We start from the raw sequence: 19,976 nt of genomic DNA, 5'->3' as shown, positions 1-19,976 counted from the left end.
TATTTTGAAAAAACTGCAATTTACTTGAACTAGTCAGAAACACATTTTGATCAACAGCACCCTACCTCAGCGCATGTCAGCTACCAAAACAGAACATGTGGTGAGCAACTTAGCATTGAAGCCACTGTCATGCTTGAATGGTTCTAAAAGTTAAAGAAAAAAAGGGGAATTCGACTGTTCCATACGTCCCTGTGTTCCAATGCACCCCAGCCTCCTACCTTTACCCAGGTTACTTATAGTAATTATTTTTTGCAACATCATTGATCAAAAACTTCATTTTTTTTTCAAGTAAGGCGTACACAAAAAGTGATCTTGAAAGTGATCTTGATCTTCAAGATCACGATCTTGATCTTCAAGATCACATAGTTTGGTGATCTTGATCTTCAAGATCACCTATTCTTGGTGATCTTGATCTTGATCTTCAAGATCACCAATACTGGTGATCTTGCCCATCTCTGGGTATCGTGTATAATGCTTGAATCATGGCAGTCTGCAATACAGTCTACAGACCTCAACAATACATCGTGAAACGTTTATAATTGATTAAAGGCAAGACTTGTTTACGTTTGATGACAAGCTAAATTGCAAAAGTAAGCTACTTGTTTTAGTTGTAGTTAATAAACACAGTTTGACTATATTTTACGTAATTTTATCCTAACTTTTTGTTAGGCAGGCAGTGGCCGAGTGGTTAGCGCGTTGGGCTCGCAGTCGAGAGCCTGCATGTTCGACTCCAGCCACCCGCACTTGCTGTTGTTTCTCTGGGCAAGAAACTTAACGATAATTGCCTCTACCTAGTGATCGATTTCGAGCAATGGGTAGTACCAAATTGAAGTCATAAGTAGAGTAGACAACCGGAAACAGACATTGCCGTCGGCTGCAGCGTGGGTCAGGTGTATGTCGGAAGGCGTACACCGATGCATAGCGCTCAAGTCCGCTTTCCCGCAATGCAGGATAAAGATAAACAAACAAACAAAAAAAAACAAAAAAAAACTTTTTGGAACATGCAAAAATAAAATGTCATCTTTATCTTAGTGTTTGTGCTGAAACTCATGAAATAACCTGGCAACACTGCAGCAAGAGATTTTTTTTTAATTTTTATGAAAGGTAATACTGTAGGTATAAGCTAAATTCGATCAAACTTGCTTAACATCGTGTGCGAAGACAAGGTATTCATCGACAAAGTATAAAAACCTAATTAACTGAAATTTTTAAGAAGTCCTTTAAAGGCCTACTAAATGAAAATTTCAAACGGGAATTAAGCATTAAAATGCGTAAACTGAACATTCAAGAATACATTTCAAGAAAAATTACCGAAAAAAAATTGTTTTCAATGGCGCTGGCAAGGCCCAAAGTCCAATGTTTCATTTATTTTCAAAATAATAAAAGTGCAAACACTGCTCGAGATAGGCTACGTCACAAAAGACAGCAATAGCAAAAGCCATGTTACCACATCTGATGTTTTGAGCAAACTGTGCGATGTTTTGATGTACATACATACATAGCCTACAGTCAAATCGCCCGCAGTAACAACTGTTGCGAGATCAGCTGATTACTAGTCTCTAGTGACGCAGACTGTACAGTCGCACGCTTCGCTGCTCAACCCCAATCTCGTTTTGAAAGCTCTGACAAAAGCACGCTCGCAATGGTGGTCAGACCGCAATGGGGCAAAATTTTATTGAAAATCGTTTTACGGTAGCATGTTAACAGAAAGAACGTGGAAAATTGCCAAGTCAAGTTTTCCTTTAGTATCCCTTTAAAGAAATTATGTCTGCAAAATCTTAAAACTTCTCCCCATAGCCAATAACTTCATCAGCCATAGTTTTGCAGTTTACTCTGAAGCCTGGTTATTAAATATGTTAAATAGTTTAAACTGCATAGTATTCTACCGATTTGCAAGTTTTCACAATCCAATTTCAAAACAGCATGCCTTCTTGCCATAGCAGTAACTTTCGGACTACCGTACTACCAGAGTCACTATAGAGTACCAGAGTCAAGTCACTATGTGACTCTGGTACTACAGCAGTGTAGCAGTCCAGACTCCAGGACCAGAAGTGACTGCCAAAGTGCCAATCCAGAAGTGATAAGAGCTGCCAGTGCTCAGCGTTGGCAAAGGAAAAAAAGCGAAAGTATTAGAATTAAGTGAAACTTCTTTGTGGCATTGAAACTAATGTATATATATTTTTAATATTATTTAATGCTAAAAATTGTCACTTTGACTTGCTTGAGGGTTCAAAATCTATCTACTTTTTTAAAAAAATCAAATATTTGGCAACTCTGGTCATTTATGAATTGGACTGGAATGGACTCTGGAAAATCTGGCCTTTTCGAAACCCACGTCCCACACTCTTTTCCCTTACAGCTCATGTTTCTCTTTCTTCCTTGTTAGTTCTATGGTTTTGTGTGATGGTTTACGTACGTGCAAAAAGATCGCCAGTCCTGAAAAATTGAGCTACTGTAGTTTTGTTTTTTTGAAGTCGCGGAAAAATTTTAGCTGTCGAAATTTTTTTCCTTTGGTTTTGTTCAATTTTTACACTTGTCAGCCCCGTAACTTCAGCGTCAAGCGCTTATCTCAAAGCCACGCCGGCTGGTTTGGCTCTCGAGGTGTGCGCATTTCAGGACTGCTTTCCATTCACCAGCTCTTATCGTAGGCTAGTGGATGGAATAATTCCTGGCAACAACATTAGGTGGTACGCCCTCCTGATATTGATAAGCGGTGGATAAAGTGTTCAGGGGACGAAATAGGTTGAATCCTTATCTATTTCTAACTCTAACCAATAGATTGAATCTTTACCTAATTCCTAACCCTGGGTTAGAAATAGTTCTAAACATCATTAAGTGTCTTTCCTCAGACACGGCCAATCGGCCACATGCTCTGGAGCAGTGTTAAACCCATGTCCTTGTCCAGACTTTATTACCACGCAGCCAATGTTTATTAGCCTATTGTATGATGATTATTTTTTTTCTACTTTGTAATTTTTTTATGTACAATAGGTCTTGGAAACCAGAAAACTTGGATTTGCACTAACAAAATTAGGTTGTACAAAAATCAGTTTTGAAAAGGATGTCTCATCAAACTGGGATCACATGTATGTGAAATCAACAGATCTCTTGATTGATATAGAACCAAAGAAAATTAACTTTACTTATGTTATTGGTGGTTTAATATTAATTTTTTGTGTGATTAATTAAAAAAATGCAGATGCGTAATAGTTTTATTACCGCACATCCTTTGTTTGAAAGAAATGCATTAAGCATCACAAAATAGGCTATTTCCATGATATTTGCCAATTACTGAGTCGTTTAACATTACACTCGGCGGAGCTGGTATACAAGTCCCCCACCCCCCTTGGTAACTCATGACAAAGACAGGACTCGACCAAACATTTAGGGTGAAACTACTTTACCTTTGCTTTACCCTACTGATCACACACTTCAATCCACATGTTTTGGTCAATTCAATTCATCAAACTGTTGAGTGGCTACAATTGTGTTTTCATCTGTATAATATACTGAATTGCAATTTCCTGAGCTACAACCTGAATTTAGAAGCATTGATCACTTTTGTAAATTTGGCATTTGAGGTTATTTTGAATTCAACATTGATTAATAATTATCTATGTACAGGTGGAGATGATTTGAAGGAAATATTTCGAGATTGTACAACTGAAGGGGAAATACGTTGTGTTGAAGTAGCTATCAAAAATGGTATGCTATAGTAGCTACTGATGACAATGACACAAGCTTGCTTTGAACGAAAAACTTTAAATTCTTTTAAAACGAAGTTCACTTCTTCTAGGTTTCTACATATAATAATCTATAAAAAGTAGGCTACAAAAGTTATAAATCAGAAAAAAATGGTAATCCTTGAAGTGTAATAATCCAACATTAATGTTTTTAGAATTGCTGACTTGTTCCAAGTGTGTGGACAAGATGTCAGAATCATGGAAGCAAGACTATGATGCTGTTGTGTTGGATTTATTAAAAGACAAGCAGCCCACTTACTTGATTTACCAGTTGGCTTCCAAAAATGAATGGCTGCTGATTACTTACTCACCGGATGATTCTCCGGTAAGTGAAGTTCAACGTTACAGCTAGTAGAAAATCAATTGTATATACATTATCAATTGATATACTGTAATATAGTTTTTGGTTTGTGGCCCTGTGAGCTATGAACGTTGCCATACTGATGTGTTGTAACTCATAGTTCTTTTTTTGTTACAAACACATTATAAGCAAAAAGGGAAATAAAGTTTTTAGTCTTGTGCTTGGTGATTTTAAAAGTTGGGCTACCGTACTTGCTTTTTAAAATGTGTAGGAAGGCTATTTTAAAGCTTGTAAGGTTTAAGTTTGAACCTTACAATAAACATCAGAATTAATGACCACAACCCCAAGAATTTCGTAGAATGCACAAAAATTGCCTATTGTGGCAATTTTTTGTTTGCCCTACTTTACGAGGCATAGCATTTAAGTGCAGTCATGTAGGTAGGATTGTATGAGCATGTAGGTTCTGTGGTGTTGGGCGATTTACTGTGGTGATTTACTGTTCTGTGGTGTTGGGCGATTTTCATTCGATTGTTACCTGTTTATTACTAAAATATACCACACTCTTGCAACCAGGGTTGTTGGTATTTTACCCGACCCAAAAAAACCCGGGTGGGTTTTTTTAATAAAACCCACTTAAAAAAAAACAAAAAAACCCATAAAAAAACCCAGAGCATCATATTTGTCCAGTTTTTATTGGAAAATTAAAAAAATTTACAAAAACACTACAAGGCACTTACAACAAACTTTAAATTAGCACTTAAGGATGTGATTGTGAAGTAATTTCCAAGAATAAACTGAAAACGCAGTGGATATTGCACAGTACACAAAAATCAAGTAATGTCACTTTGTGTATACTACGCTAAAACTCATTTATGCAAGAAGGCCTTATAGTTAAATTGGTGAAAGTACTACTCTACTTTAGTCTGTATATATGATGTGAAATGCAATTTAGGAGGCTATTTACCAATTATAGATTCTGGATTCTAACGCATGGCTGTTTCAGAGCATTTGCCTAATTGGCCACGCAATCGCTCAATTGCTCATCCATTACTATATATAATATATATATAAATGATAAAAAATATTTAAACATGATGGCATAAATGCTCCTTGCCTTCAAATCTAAACAAATGATGCAATAATGTGATTTCTACCACAGTAGCATCAACTTGGTATAGAAATCAGTGGATGATGCAACATCCAACTTGATCTTGAAACTAATGGATGATGCAACATTCAAGCAACAACAGCCCTAGTGCATTATTTTATTGAGTTATGCAAGCATGTACTGTGAGTGAAAGGCACTTCACTCGTAAAAAGTAGTTTTGAGGTGAAATAAGCATGAATCTACCTTTTTTTGCATCTTTTTTAAAAAACCCAAAAAAACCCGGGTTTTTTTAAAAAAAAAACGGGCGGGTTGGGCTTTTTTAAAAAAACCCGGGTTTTTCTCAACCCTGCTTGCAACCACCATGCATCCAGTGGGGGTGCCTACTGTATGTGACTACACCTAAATGTTGCAGCCAACTCCTGCTTTTCAATCAATTGCTCAAAATTATATAAAGCGTTTGAATAATATGGTTGTATAAAATGTATATGGGTCTGCTACATACGCCATGGTCTGCTACTATTCGACGAGTTTCCTATTCGGCGATTTTTTGAAAATACAACGACGCCTTCTGTAAATCTAACAATTGAATATTATTCAATATTCAAACATTGAATCAATGTAAATACAAACTGTTAGGCTAATTGGGGTCTTTAAAGAAATCGAATGGCTTTTGTAAATGTAAGAGTTTGTCAGGTACAATCTGTAGATACCTGGTCAGCAAAAGTTCCCTTTTGTACTTGATTTCATCGTCTGGCGACGTTAAAACGGTGTAATTGCCTTTACATTACATTCAAAAGTTTTGTTGACATCAAAAATTCTTTGACTGTTTTGAGTTACAGCATCGTTTTGTGAAAAAGGTTGTTTTGTTGTAAAATATATTTGAAATATCATATAAAATCAACAAATAGCTTATTTAAAAAATGAATGACATAAACATGACGCAAAAAAGGCGGATAACGTAGGATACATGTCAATTTTATGTATGCAAACATTTTAATTTAATAATTCAAACATAGGAGCAAAATGGTTGGAACGCCTGGTTAATCTAATCAAAAAATAAAGAGCCCAAAATGTAGATACCAAACTCATGTTCAGCAAACAAACGTTTCGAAAACTATACTGTCTTCATCTTATATATATACTTATACTGCCTTCATTGTTTAATTATACTTATATTACTTATACTGTCTTCATCTTATCGTTTCGAAAACTATACTGTCTTCATCTTATACTGTCTTCTATACTGTTCTTCTATACATTTATAGCACTGAAGATTAAGACAGTGTAGTTTTCGAAACGTTTGTTTGCTGAACATGAGTTTGGTATCTACATTTTGGGCTCTTTATTTTTTGATTAATTCAAACATTTTTCGCTAAATTTTATTTTAATTTCTTTGTTGGAATGCAAAAGAAACAATATTGTAGTAGTAGTCCAGTTTTAATCCGGTGATGTCCCCGTTACCGAGGGTGGCTGGATTCACCTCCAAATGCCGCAATCGCCTTCAGAACCTCCCTCCACATCAATCTGTCTAACGCGTCCTCTCTTGTTAAGCCCACCTTGCTGCTTTCTTCCTCAACTTGCCTTTTCCACGTTTTCTTGGGTCTTCCTTGTTTTCTACGACCCTCCACTCGCAACTCCAGCGCTCTTCTCAAAACATCATCTTCATCCCTTCTCAAAACATGCCCATACCACCTCACTCCATTTGCTTTCACCAACTTATCAACATTTTCATTCAACCCAAGCAAGTTCATAAGTTCTTCAGTATTCCTTTTGTCCATCAGCTTCACACCACACATTGCTCTCACCATCGCTCTCTCAGTTCTTCTTAAAATCGCCAATTCGTTTTCCCGTAAGCACCATGTCTCACTTCCGTACAGCATTACAGATCTCACACAAATTCTTCCCCTCATTTTCAACGGAAATCTTCTACCACATAACAACTCTCGACACTCTCTGAATTTCACCCAACCAAACCTTACTCTTGCAGTCACTGCCGCTTCACAACCACTACTTGCATTCAATCTATCTCCTAGATCAGGGTTGTCCAAAGCCTGGCCCGCGGGCCGCATGCGGCCCGCGACCTCCTTCAATGCGGCCCGCCGCCTCTTCTAGAAAACTTTTAAAAATTACCGTATATCCTCGCATATAAGCCGACCCTAGAAAAACAACCTTAAAATGGTAAATTTATAAAAATCCGCATATAAGTTTTATGTTTAATTTGTAATGAAATGATATCTGTTATGAAAGAGTACAATGTACAACGACACTACAGCACTCTTCATGTCACTGGCTATGATAAATACACTGGTGAGGCGCGGCGAGCCCTACTCAATGATCTCAAATCAAACCTGCGTAAGCGTCAAGAAAACATGTTTCAATTAGTGAAGCCTTCGTCTTCTACAACCATTGCTTCTTATGATGTATCACTTTTGATGGCTAAATCCAAAAAACTTCAATGTATTCAATGCTCCGCTGACTATAACTATATCAGAAGCCGATGACGATTTGCAGCTTGAATTGTGTGACTTGCAAAGTGACCAGTTTTTATTAAGCAAAGCTACACTGCCAATCACTCAATTTTGGCCTCTTCTTTCTGAAGAGCATTATCCTAATTTACGCCGTTTTGGATTGCACTTGCTGTCAATGTTTGGCAGTACCTACCTTTGTGAAGCAGCATTTTCCGCAATGAAGTCGATTAAATCCAAAGAGAGGAATCTACTTAAACAAACATCTCTCGAAGCCTGCCTTCGTTTAGCCTTAACCTCAGTTGACATTGACACAAAGGAGCTGGCTTCCAAAATGCAGGCACACCCATCTCACTGAATTTTAAGTAAACTGTACCGTTTTACGTACTTCCTTAAATATTTTTTACGAATAAATTTATGGTTTAATCTTATTCATACTTGTCAGTTATTTTTAAGGTTTCCTGGTCTACTGACGTTGCTTAAAATTTCCAAAACTCTCTTATTCGTAGTATTCACATCTTAGCTTCTTTAATCTATTCCCCAATATGTTTTTATGATAAATATAAAGATTCATTTACACATGTACAGGCCTCGAAATTCGTTTTTGTTGACGGCGGACAAACGTGTCCGGTCTGAGCAGCTATCTCGGCGGACAAATTAAGTCTCACGGCGGACATACCAGTTTTTGCGTCGATTGTCACGCTTAATCACTTTATCTTGATAATTCTTCGCCATTTGAGAACTATAGCTACGGTTTAGAAGGCTTTTCAAAATTTCAGCGAAGTTACTGACTCTGAAAAGCTTTCATCAGACCAACGACGTGCGCTTGAAGAGTCAAAGCGTCGTGTAGCTGCTAAATACGCCGCATAACTGATTAACTTCCACCGAACGAGGTCGTGTGGCTTCTTGCGTCACAATGCTCTGGGCCCGAGTCGGAAAACTTCTACACTAATGCTACTATTTTCTGCTGTGCAAAGTTTCACTAGGCTTTTTTCTTTAGGTTTATTTTTGCGCGTCATGGGAACGAAAATAAATTTTCCCTTGGCCTTTTCTTTCTTACTGCAATACCAAAACTAAACAAAGTTTACTGCATCTTGTTGTAATAGCCTACTCGTATAATCTAATTTTGTAACCAACCTTGCCTTATCAATATCACTCGGAGATCAAAGCCAGACATTGTGACGTAAAACTTGAACTAAGTTGCGCGTGATTAGTGTAAAAGTACCAGTACTCCCATCGGTTCTTAGCGAAGAATTTACCTTTGTTATACGCTGATTCAATGTCACCAATCGTTGAAGCAACGTAAAAGTCGAAAGTTTTTCTGCTTGAATAGAAGCTAAGGGATACAGAATTCACATTTTCTAGATGCGCGCTAGAATGCGCTGGAAATTATATTCTTGCAACAATTGTTTGTGCTAAGCAATGACGATTTGCATTGCTATTTCTCAGCGTACAAATATGACCGATCTAGATGGTACTTCCCGCGGACATCACATGCAGTGACGGCGGACATGACCGCCGTGTCCGCCGTGAATTTCGAGGCCTGCATGTACGTGTTTTACTTTACATCTGGTACGGTGAGACAGTGTATAAGAGGAAAAATGTCAACTGCGGCCCGCGATCTAATTTCCTTGCCGAATGCGTCCCGCGTCCCATAAAGTTTGGACAACCCTGTCCTAGATAGCAAAAGGCATTCACGTATTCAACTTCGTCATTCAGCTTTTCAACAGGACCAACCATTCCTTCCTCAATCTTCCTGCATCTTTCACATTCAAAACCATCTCCGGATCTGCATGTCACTCTCTTCATCTTTGCACATCTCCCATGCACCCACTTCTTGCATTTTGTACACTTCAGAATTTGCCATCACTCTTTTTCCACATACACCACATGGGTCAATTTTAATATTAATGGGTCAATTTTAATATTGTGGAATAAAATACAAAATTCTCTAAATAAACAAACAGAAGGCGTCGTTGGATTTTCAAAAAATCGCCGAATAGAGAACTCGACAAAACGGGCCATTCCGGTTGTATATTGCTAATATATTTTAAAAACCTTCATACACAATTACTTATAAAGGTTTTGGGAGTTTTAGTTTTATGTAGGTAACAAAGCGATTATGTTATAATATTGCATTTTTTAATTTGCTTAAATATTTTATGGAAGTGTGTTTTTATGTCATAGGAAAACACATTTTGTTTCATTTACAAAGTTTAGGAAAGTTGCTTAACTTTTGGATAGGTTTGAACAATCGCGTGTTGCCCAAAATGCAAAAACTAAACCAACCCATAGTTCAGCAAAAGTAGGATTAAATTAGAAAGTCGTTTATTGTGTTCTACAATCTTGCTCTGATGTTTTAGGTCCGACAAAAAATGTTATATGCTGCAACCAGGGCAACTTTAAAATCGGAATTTGGAGGTGGCTTTATACAAGATGAAATATTTGGAAACTTCAAAGTAAGAAAATCATTTCACGCATTGTAAAAATTTCATGGGACTGTTCTTTTAACACTACGCCCTAAAATTATGTTTCTTGTGCAATCATGATAGTTGAAACTATACTTCACTTTCTGTAGGCAATGTAGACATCTTTGGTTTTGGTTTCGTGGCACCGGGTGGCCGGGCACTATTCCCATGATGGACTGATGGTGGATGTAATTGGTTGCATTTTCTTCTATTACTTAGCGTTTAAACAAGAAATTATGGAAGCAATGTAAAAACCAGACATTTTTACCTGGTTTAGTATTATTAGGAGTCCACTTATTTGCATTATTGCATAACCCAGTTGTATGCTTGAAAAATCTTGTCAAACTGGTGATGATTTTGGAATTTGGATTGGTCTGATATTATTGATCTGTGCTACATAATTCTTTTAGCCTTTGTTGCTACTTGATTTGTGTCTTTAAAATGTAAATTTGTATTGAAGCAATGTTGATGATAAATAAAAAAAAAAATTCAGAAAGACGTCTCCTATAAGGGATACATGGAACATCTTACCCACAAAAATGCCCCACCTCCGCTTACTAACGCAGAGGAGGAATTGCAGTTCCTCAATGAGAATGAAGTAAGTCAATGATCGGTCTGTTACTATTCGGAGAATCCATTTTGGAAAATCTGATTCGGAGAAGTCGAACCTGAGAAGGCCTTTTTCGGAGAATTTTAAAATTCCACAGCGACATCTGTTGATTCAAAGGAGTTACTTTATAATAGAGGCTAACCAAGTAAAGTGTCAGCGAAAAAGTCTCAACTAAAGAAAAAAGAAACAATTATCAAACGGCGTTTCATGATTAACAATAGAGGTAACTAATCAAATAAACTCTTAGCCAAAAAAAGCAGTGGTCAAGCAGTAAGCAAGTAAAATGTCAGCGAAAAAGTCTCCACTAATGTCTCAGCAAGAAAAAAAATAGACATTGGCATTATCAAACATTAAATAGCCTTTGAAACTACTGTGCCGGTAAGCCATGTTAGACCGGCTTCCACAAGCCAACATTTTTCCATTTCGTTGGTATATATTTGAAATGTTTTAAATTTTTATTTTTTTACCAAGGCAAAGTATAAGCGTCGCTGTCAATCTATAAAAACTCGAAGACTAGCTCCGCACCTACGACCTACATGGGAAGCAGTACATTTAAATACAACTACAGATGTGTTTCCGGTCCTTGTTTGCGTTGTTCTTTGAGTGAACGCAAAAACACGATAGCAATTAACCGATCTTTACGCAATTTTTTTTCAGGAATTTTTTGTTTTTGCTGCCGGGCGCAAGAATTTGGCCGCCGGAACTGGAAAATTAAACGCGCTTAGAGGCCTGCTAGAGTAGCCTAGTTAGGCCTACATCAAATCCGACGTGATATGTTTCCGACAAAGGAAATTAAGCAAACTCAAAGTAAAGTCAATGTTTTGTTTGCAACAACAGATTATGGCCTCCCCATTAAAACGTACTTTTTTTGCAGTTGTACACTGTGTATAGGGATGGGCAAAATAGAAGAGTAAGCTATTCTAGAATAATTTTTCGAATTTAGAATTTCGAATACCTATTCTAGAATAAGTTTTTTTAATGTCAGAAAATGTCAAAAAGCTTTGTTTTTATTCTGGTTTTATTGAAGACACATAATGGAAAGTGGCAACTAAACGAAAAACGATAGTAACTGCCTAGGAGAGCATGTCTTTGTGGCAGTGAAGAATGTTTAAAGCTTCTAAATGCTCGCCAGTGAGCCGCAATCGCAGTTTTGATGCTGTTAATCCAGCACTCGAGAAGAGTCTTTCTGAGGATGCAGAAGTGGCTAAATACTTCCTTGCAAGATCAAACAACAGGGGGAACTTTTCTTGATTTTTGTTCCACCATTCAATTGCATCGCTATATGGCACTTTTGCCTTAGGGTAGGATCGGTTTTATACGGCAACTCAAAGGTGTTCGTTGTCATGGTTACTTGATGCTGAAGTATTTGTCGCCTCAACACCGGAGCTCAATAGATCATCCATTTCATTGGATTGTTGCGGAAATTATGACACTAGGTGTAGCGGTAGCCTCACCCAGAGTTGAACTGTGTTCCATGTATGTACGTACGATATAAATAGATGCAAATCCACAGCACAACGGTCTTCCGACGTCTACAAACCGCACTGGTAAAGAGAGCTGGCTAGCTGTCGTTGAGCCGAATGTAATTGATCGGCGAAAAATCGATAAAAAATTTTGGTATTCCGAAAAGTGGATATTTTTATTTCGGTTTGGAAAATTCGATTCGAAATGTCATTTCAATTCGAATAATTAGATATTCGGATTGTAACTATTCGATATTCTATATTGCCCATAGTCTGTGTATAACTGTATAGTGTATATATATATATTTCTTTTTCGTTGTCGTAATGCAGAAGAAACGATATTGTGGAAATAAAATGCAGTGATATAACCAACAAAATGAAAAGTGGCAAAGCCGTAATGGTCACCGCGTAAGAAGACATAAATGCAAAGGTCCAATTCCAAATTGCCCATCCGGCATCCATGTTTGTTACGCATGAATTATTACCACGGTCGACATATCAGTGGCGAATCCGGCAAAACGTAATAAATTAACTTTATTAGCCCAGGCAAACTTGTGGCTGGTGGACAGCTTTACAGAATCAGAAAGTAAATGTATACCTACTTTTTTTAATTTTCTTTTAATTTTCTTTGCCGTAATTTGTCACAACGCTACATTTGCAGGCTTTGCTCATCGCTCTTTCATCAATTCTAGTTTATAATTTATATTTGATACGTAATTTACTTTACTGCCGGCTTGGTTTAGTTTTCATTCAGCATTTTTTCAATATTTACGCTTATGCTTTTTCTATTTTTTACGCTCATGTTTTGACATTATTGCGTCACTGTAATGTTGTTTAAAACATTACTTGTAGGTTTTAACTGCCCTTTATCAGAACTGAAGATGCACTGAATAAGTGCGAAATATATTTTCTGTAACATCTACTGACAACTGATCCCTGTTACCTTAGCAATTGAGGTTTTAGCTTTCTATACCTACTTTTTGTATATAAAGCAAAAATTTGTTACGATGTTCAATCAACCTCGTCTTGAGCTACTTGGTCTAGCACTCATACTTGTTGCAGTCGCTTTGCCAGCTACGCTAATAACAAGAATACAGCAACTTGAAAGCTACCTTACACAGTTTAAGCTTCCAAATACAATACTAATTTTGACCTAGCATAGCGCTGGCTGCATATTAATATTAAGTTACTTACTTGGGTTGGGCACCAGAATTACTTGGAAATGATTCTTAGTTCGTCTTGTAAAAAAATTCTTGTTGACCAATGTTACACAGGTTAAGTTAATTGCCTAACCTTTTGCATGGGTATGGAAAGGTAAACGCAAAAACCACCTAAATAGTTAATCCCTACAATTTCTTGAAAATTCTCCGAATCGGTTTTCTCCGATAAAGGCTGTCTCTAAAATGGGGTTCTCCAAATTGGATTTGCCGAAACCGGCCATTCTGATATTATGTGTATTGTGTAGTTTGTAAAAAGTAACAACCTGAACCAACCTTATACTTGTATGTACTATTCAACACCTTTACCAGCAAAAGAAACTGCCTATATTAAGTTGTTAATTTTATTTTCAACTTAAGTTTATTTTGTTCAAGTAGCTATTTCCAGTAAGTTGGAAAAATCATATTTGAAAAAATATTGCATTTCACTAACTTAAAGATGTTTTCTAGTACCAGTACAGTAATTCATCTCTGAGGAAGATTAGTTTTGCAGTGGGAACTAGGAACATGAAATACAACGCGACATTAATTTATAAACAGTTGACATGTCACTATGTATCAAGTTGAAAAAAAAAACACTTGAACTTTTCCAGAACAAATCGGCCATTGGAACCTCCACACGTCATCAGACCGTGCAGGGAATAGAGTTTCCTATCACCGAAGATGCACAACAGGCTATACAGGACTTTAAGCACGGAGCTGTGAATCACATTGAATTGGTACGTTAAATTTGTATTTGTAAAGCGTGAAAAAAATGACTCTGAAGTTTAAAGTAGACTTTTGTTGAAGACTCAAAACTGAAATTTTGAGTTTAATCACTATAGAATTTTGCAATAATATTTGATACAATATTATTGGCATTCTAAAACATTAGTAGAATTTTGAAAAAGAAGTATCATACCATTGGCTAAAAAAATTCTTTGTATGCAAGATGAAAATCGAACTTCTTGTTTCTCTGCAGCCATGTTTTTACATTGCCTTCTTTGTTTAGAGTGTGGACACGGATAAGGAAATCATTTACAAACTTTCGTCTCGAAGTATTTCAGCCTCCGACCTCGAAACATTGATATCCAAGGACAGAGCTGGGTACCATCTCTTCAACTACGCTCATCGTTTCGGCGGGGAAGACATCAGCAGCGTTTGTGAGTTGTCTTAATGTCTTATGCTTTAACTTAAATACAAAATTGCGTCCTGTTTTTGTCTCTATAGTAGTTGAATGGTATGTAGAAGTAAAGGTGGGTCCCATACTTGATTCAAGCTTTGGGGGATGAGAAGATAAGGTTCTCATTGTACTAAGCCTTCGGCACTAACGAGAGTAGGGTGGCCAGTTCCTTTCTCTCGGCCGCCTTTACTTCAGCAACTACGCCCACCCAATTTATTACACCCTGGGTAGAGGTGAACGGTGTTTGTCAACAACCAGCGTAAGCCGGGAGTCGAACCAGGATTGCATAATTGGAAAGCCAACGCCTTATCCGCTGCGCCATCCCACCACTTTTTTGCATGGTATGTAGTTATGCCTAAAATGTTGAAACCGAGAAAACGATTTGATACGATCATGTCCCATCTTTAATAGGTGAGGTAGCTTTCCCCCCTAGCAAGGGTTCGCCAGTATTTGCAACCCCTTCACCGTGCCTTTCGGTGATTGGGAGTTAACTTTGCTTAGTTTTTTTGAACTGATGTTCTCTCACGCCAACTTTAACCATCTATTTTTTGGTCTTTTAATTTTCTACCTGACAAAAATCTTTTTGCTATAGCTGGAAACATTGCCATGCCAATGCAAACGGTGGCTCCTGAGAAACTTACGTATGCTTTCTACTTGTGTCAGTATGTGATTCGTCTATCTATTTATCTATCTACACCGTATACGATTTAAAGTTTTTTGTTACCCGAATTGCGAGGGTTGGACGCCAACGAATGTCTATTTTGTCTGATAGCACGTCTCCGTGCCACCCGGTCCTCCATGATGGTCAACCGAAACAAAATCTTCCAGTCGCAGATCATCCCGAATATTGAAGCAAACGCTTCTTTAGACGTCCTCGAGGGTTATCCTTATGTCGTCAAAGGACTGAACATTCTTCTGCCACGCAACTTCTTCCATGCGTTGCACGTGTCCGTACCAACGGCCAACGCAGCCTTCTCCATCTCGTGGCATATTCTAGCTGCTGGGCCTGGATGCCATGCCTGGATCTTCGCTCTTCCATCGTCACTCGGCCAGAAAGGCGCTTGTAACAGATCCATCGCACAATGTCATAGTTGTTGTGACATAGCCGGTTTTGCTCTTCGCTAAGGATGGGCCAGGTCTCACTTGCATATAACAGGACTCTCCTCTCACACATATTATACACATGACCACGCCTACCGAAGGAAATATCCCAGCATCCCTGTATGTAAGGATAGGGATGAGCTCACGGAAACTTTTCCAGACCAATTACACTCTCACTGCGGTGGCATCCATTCCATACAGCCTCTCGATTGTCCAATCATGTCAACAAGATAGCGAAAGGTAACATCAAATCCTGCATCACCAATTATAAGCTTGGCTGCTGTTGACTCCGAAACTACTGTTGCTTCATCGCGGCAGTTTAAACTCGCACTCCCAAAAGCCCCAGCGCTTGAAATCTCGACGCCCGTTCTCCCGACATGCTGCAGCTATCTGCAAATCGAACTTCCACATTTCCGAAGTTTGGAACCGTGAATGGAGCAAAGTTGCAAAACCAACCCAATTCACAGTCCTTCCCAATACCAACACCCCACCTGGAGCAGAACTACCCCGGAAGGAATGGATGAAGCTCAATCGCCTGCGGACTGGAGTGGGCCGTTTCAGCAGCAACTTGTTCCAGTGGGGCCTCGCCGATTCACCATCTTGTGCGTGTGGTTCAGATTTTCAAACTGCACACCACATTATCTATCAATGTCCTGTATACCGACCACAAGATAGACATGTGGACCTAACAACGCTCGATGAATACACAATCCATTGGCTTCTGCGCCTGGATGTAACAACGTGATCTGTGGCGACCTCAAACGCAAGAAGAAGATCGCGGCAGTTTTTGTCATCATCATCTGTTCCTGCATTCTTTCCTGTTCCTTCCATGTTCTTTTTGTACAGTATATCCCAGTTTCCTCTTCCCATCTACCTTCAAGGTCAATGCCTTTCGAAAAAAACTTTCTTCATCCTTCCTTAGTACATGTCCTATCATCTTACTCCATTTGCCCTGGCAAGTTGTTCAATAGTCATTCTCATCTCAAGCATATTCATCAGTTCTGCATCACCATTTTAATCACCATCTACATTTGTGATATACCAAAATAGTTTGGTGGTACAGTATAACTTTTGAACTTCAAAGTGTCAACTTAACCCCAGCCCAGTTACATTCTGAGGTCCTACGAACCTGTAAACCCCATACTATACTAGCGCTGACAAGATTTTTGGTCGTTTTAGGGCCAAACTGTAACATTGGTATGAATTTCATCCCACAAAGTGCTCTCTAATGCGTGTGCTAAATTTTTCAGTTTTTATTTACTCTATGCCTGGCTACTCGATCCCCGTCAAAGCAAGAATGCTGTATTCCTCTTGCAAGGCTCCTCTTCTTGGAACGTTGGAAGGAGTCTTTGGCATCATCATCGACAAAAAGGTAAGATCTGACAGTTGCACCGGGTGGAGAAAGAATAACTTCCCAACATTGCCAGGTTTTGTGCCTTCCTTTCATTCGGCTTGAAATTTCCGTCACCTGCTAGCATTCAAGTAACGTAAAGATGGTCCTATATTCTCACCTGTATTGTAATGTTAATTTGTATGGCTTGCAACATGTTCGCTGTTTTTAGTTTTCTATAAATTACCATTGTTGAGTACAATTATTCATACTTTTCAAAGCAGCACTTGACAGCCTATACAAATGATGTACTTTGAGTCTTTGTCTAAGATACGGAATGAAACATCTGCATATGGATATTGGATATTCATTATTCAACTAATGAACAAATAGCTATATTTGATTGACTTAGCACATTGAACACACAAGCAAACTATTGACGTTTTTAATCATTGATTCAATGCAAAATGATGTTCACATTTTGTCCGGAAGCGAATTTCAAGTTGCGTAGTATGCCAGCACAAAACTACACATCGAGTTGGTTACTCAAAGGAGGATATGGAAATATCCAAGATCTGTAATTACCACGCGGTGGGTTGTCTCTCCAGTATTCAGGTGATTTGTATGTTTAATATAAAAGGAAAGGCATGTCATATTGTCATGTCACCCAGCCGAAAACCAATTCTGCATTCGTTCAACGTTTAATCAATGCAAAAAGGATTGGTTTGTTGGTTGGACGAGAATTACTCGAAAACGATTCGTGTTTCAAGAGCCAGCGAGCATCGCAATCAAACTTCTCTGTTTTTGTTCCCAGTTGGAATGTGATAGCAGCGAGGTGTTAACGGAAGATTTTCTTCGCAATGAAATGCACCCCCCTGAAGAGGACAAGCGGCAAACTTTCAACAAACCGAAAGCCCCTGGCAGACGGGCCCCCACTCGCCGACCCAAAAGAGCTGAAAACGACACTGATTAAATGAAGAAAATAATTGTTGTTTAAGGTTTTCTATTGATTGAAGAATTACTTGATTAGAAAGTCGATCAAAAATTTTTACAAACACATGCGATATTTCATTGCTCTTATAAACGAGTTTTTTGACGATCTTTTTTTGATTTACTTCCAAATGACTGATTGTCCCCTGATTTTTTATTCCGTTTTTGATTGGCTTGTTTGGATCATACGAACGGGTTCCTAATTGCTTGCTTATTCTTAACGTCTGAACAAGCAGGACTGTACGAGAAGCCATCATGCGGGTGCATTAAGTTTTTCTAGAGCTATGCAGGTCGCAGCACACCAGGATGATTTAATCCTTAACATTTGTTGTAAGTATGTTCTGTAAAATTCTCTCCCGAAATAGGTTTTGCACTTCCTAAAAATACCTGAGACCCCGTGAGCTAACGATGGTACTCTATATCTTGATTTGCGCAGTTTCGAAAACCAATCAATAGTGTAGTTCAAGTGTCCAGGAGTAACTGAAAATTCTATGTTTTGAAGTTTCGGAGCTGACTCCGCAAGTTGTATTGTGGAGTAAAAGAGCTTCCTTGACCCAAACTATAAATTAACTTTTTCAATGTTATTTTGGCAAGGTTCACCTTGCTCGGTTATTCTTCCAAAAGCAGTTTTGAGAATGTTCTATCTGCAATCTTAACTACAAGCATATCATCAAAATTTAATGAAATGATATTTTCATTAGATATGCGTGTGTACTGACATGTTCTATGACATTATGTAATAATGTTATGGGGTTCCTGTCACGTACTGGACATGTTTCTTAGGAAAGTGCAAGTTCTATTATTATCGCTGATATTGATTTCAATGTTCAAAGGTAAACTTTTGATTTGTTCAGTCAATTGTTTCAATAGATTGCTTCAATGGTGGGCCAAGCGTCGGCGCTTTTTTTCGCTTTGCTATTTTGTATTACTTTTCTACATTATGATAAAGCTATTTCGATGTTCAACAAAATAGATAAAATACAATGATTTATGGAGCTGCCTTTGACGACTGGGTTAGGTTTTTTTTTTGTCAGCAAAGACTTATGTGCTTGTGTTTGTATTCAAGTGCTGCATTGACGTTTCTTATTTCAAGCCAATGAAGAATGTATTATTTACTATTCTAGTGTTTTAGCCTTATTTCCTTTTCATTTTCACAATAATTGCTTGCAATTAATGCCCATTACGTGCCACATGTTGAGAGTTTTCTACCACAACTACACCAGTGGTGCGCTTTTTCAATAACATGTTCAGAGGTGCAAACGTTTCAAACTCATTTCCAGACCGTTTGGTAACTAACTATCAATCGAAATGAAGCCCGGGTTGGCATTGAAGTGTAGCCGATCTTTTAACTGAATTACGTTCTCCACTGTTCACTTTTCCATTCTAAAGACTAAATCATATAAGAATCCTTACGGATTATATATTTAATGTATACGAACCGAACGGCATAAAAAATATCCTTTGCCGTTTCATTTCAGACGTATTTTCCTTTATATTTAACCGAGATTTATATGTTGGTTTGGCAATTCTGATTGCTAAACTGAGCAAGATTTTTCATGAAAATCGAATGCCACGTATTTAGATTGTATACAATATTCAACTCTATGTAACCGGTGCTGAGCACATCATGGTTTTTCTCCATATATATTGGTTGTATCTTGCAATTTCTGTAATTACATTCACTGAATTCTTACATTCGAGTTGTATTTCAGTGTATTTCATTTCCATTTTATCAGAGCGACTAACTTTTTTCGCTAGACGGAGCAAGAGAGAACATGAAGTTGCATGTTTGACATGTCTCAACAACTGCTTTTTTACACTCTGCAGTAGCTTTGCTGACGCTGAAAAAAAGTTTCGGTTTATTAACGTTATTAATTTGCCGTTAAGCAGTTTTCGCCACATGGAAAGATGAAAATGACTTTTAACAGCTGCCCAAGATCAATGTTAAGTAATTCCGCACTCGGTTTTGTTTGTAATAGGCTATGTTTCGAGTCGTATCAGATGCGCACTACACTGGG

The 19,976-nt window shown here is 37.9% G+C and overlaps 1 protein-coding gene across 1 annotated transcript; it reads left to right on the top strand.

Annotated features, from left to right (window-relative positions):
* The first annotated feature begins 2,989 nt into the window (after nt 1–2,989).
* LOC145765307 (twinfilin-1-like) lies at nt 2,990–19,653 on the top strand. The gene is made up of 9 exons (XM_082577109.1): nt 2,990–3,086; nt 3,625–3,705; nt 3,899–4,068; nt 9,981–10,076; nt 10,579–10,683; nt 13,969–14,094; nt 14,367–14,517; nt 16,889–17,010; nt 17,783–19,653. Exons 1-9 carry the CDS (start codon nt 3,062–3,064, stop codon nt 17,939–17,941), a joined length of 1,035 nt encoding a protein of 344 aa, XP_082433235.1. The 5' UTR covers nt 2,990–3,061; the 3' UTR covers nt 17,942–19,653.
* The last annotated feature ends 323 nt before the right edge of the window (nt 19,654–19,976 follow it).

The sequence above is a fragment of the Aplidium turbinatum genome, chromosome 2, assembly GCF_918807975.1.
Source record: "Aplidium turbinatum chromosome 2, kaAplTurb1.1, whole genome shotgun sequence".
Lineage (NCBI taxonomy): Eukaryota > Metazoa > Chordata > Ascidiacea > Aplousobranchia > Polyclinidae > Aplidium > Aplidium turbinatum.
The sequence above is the reverse complement of the archived record's forward strand: the minus strand, read 5'-3'. Positions and strand labels throughout refer to the sequence as shown.

Excerpts from the sequence above, each read along its gene's own strand:
- LOC145765307 (XM_082577109.1), top strand. The coding sequence starts at position 3,062 with ATGTCTCATCAAACTGGGATCACAT. Across the intron at positions 3,706-3,898 it reads TGAAGTAGCTATCAAAAATG|AATTGCTGACTTGTTCCAAG; the intron begins GTATGCTATAGT and ends TAATGTTTTTAG. Across the intron at positions 17,011-17,782 it reads GCATCATCATCGACAAAAAG|TTGGAATGTGATAGCAGCGA; the intron begins GTAAGATCTGAC and ends TTTTGTTCCCAG.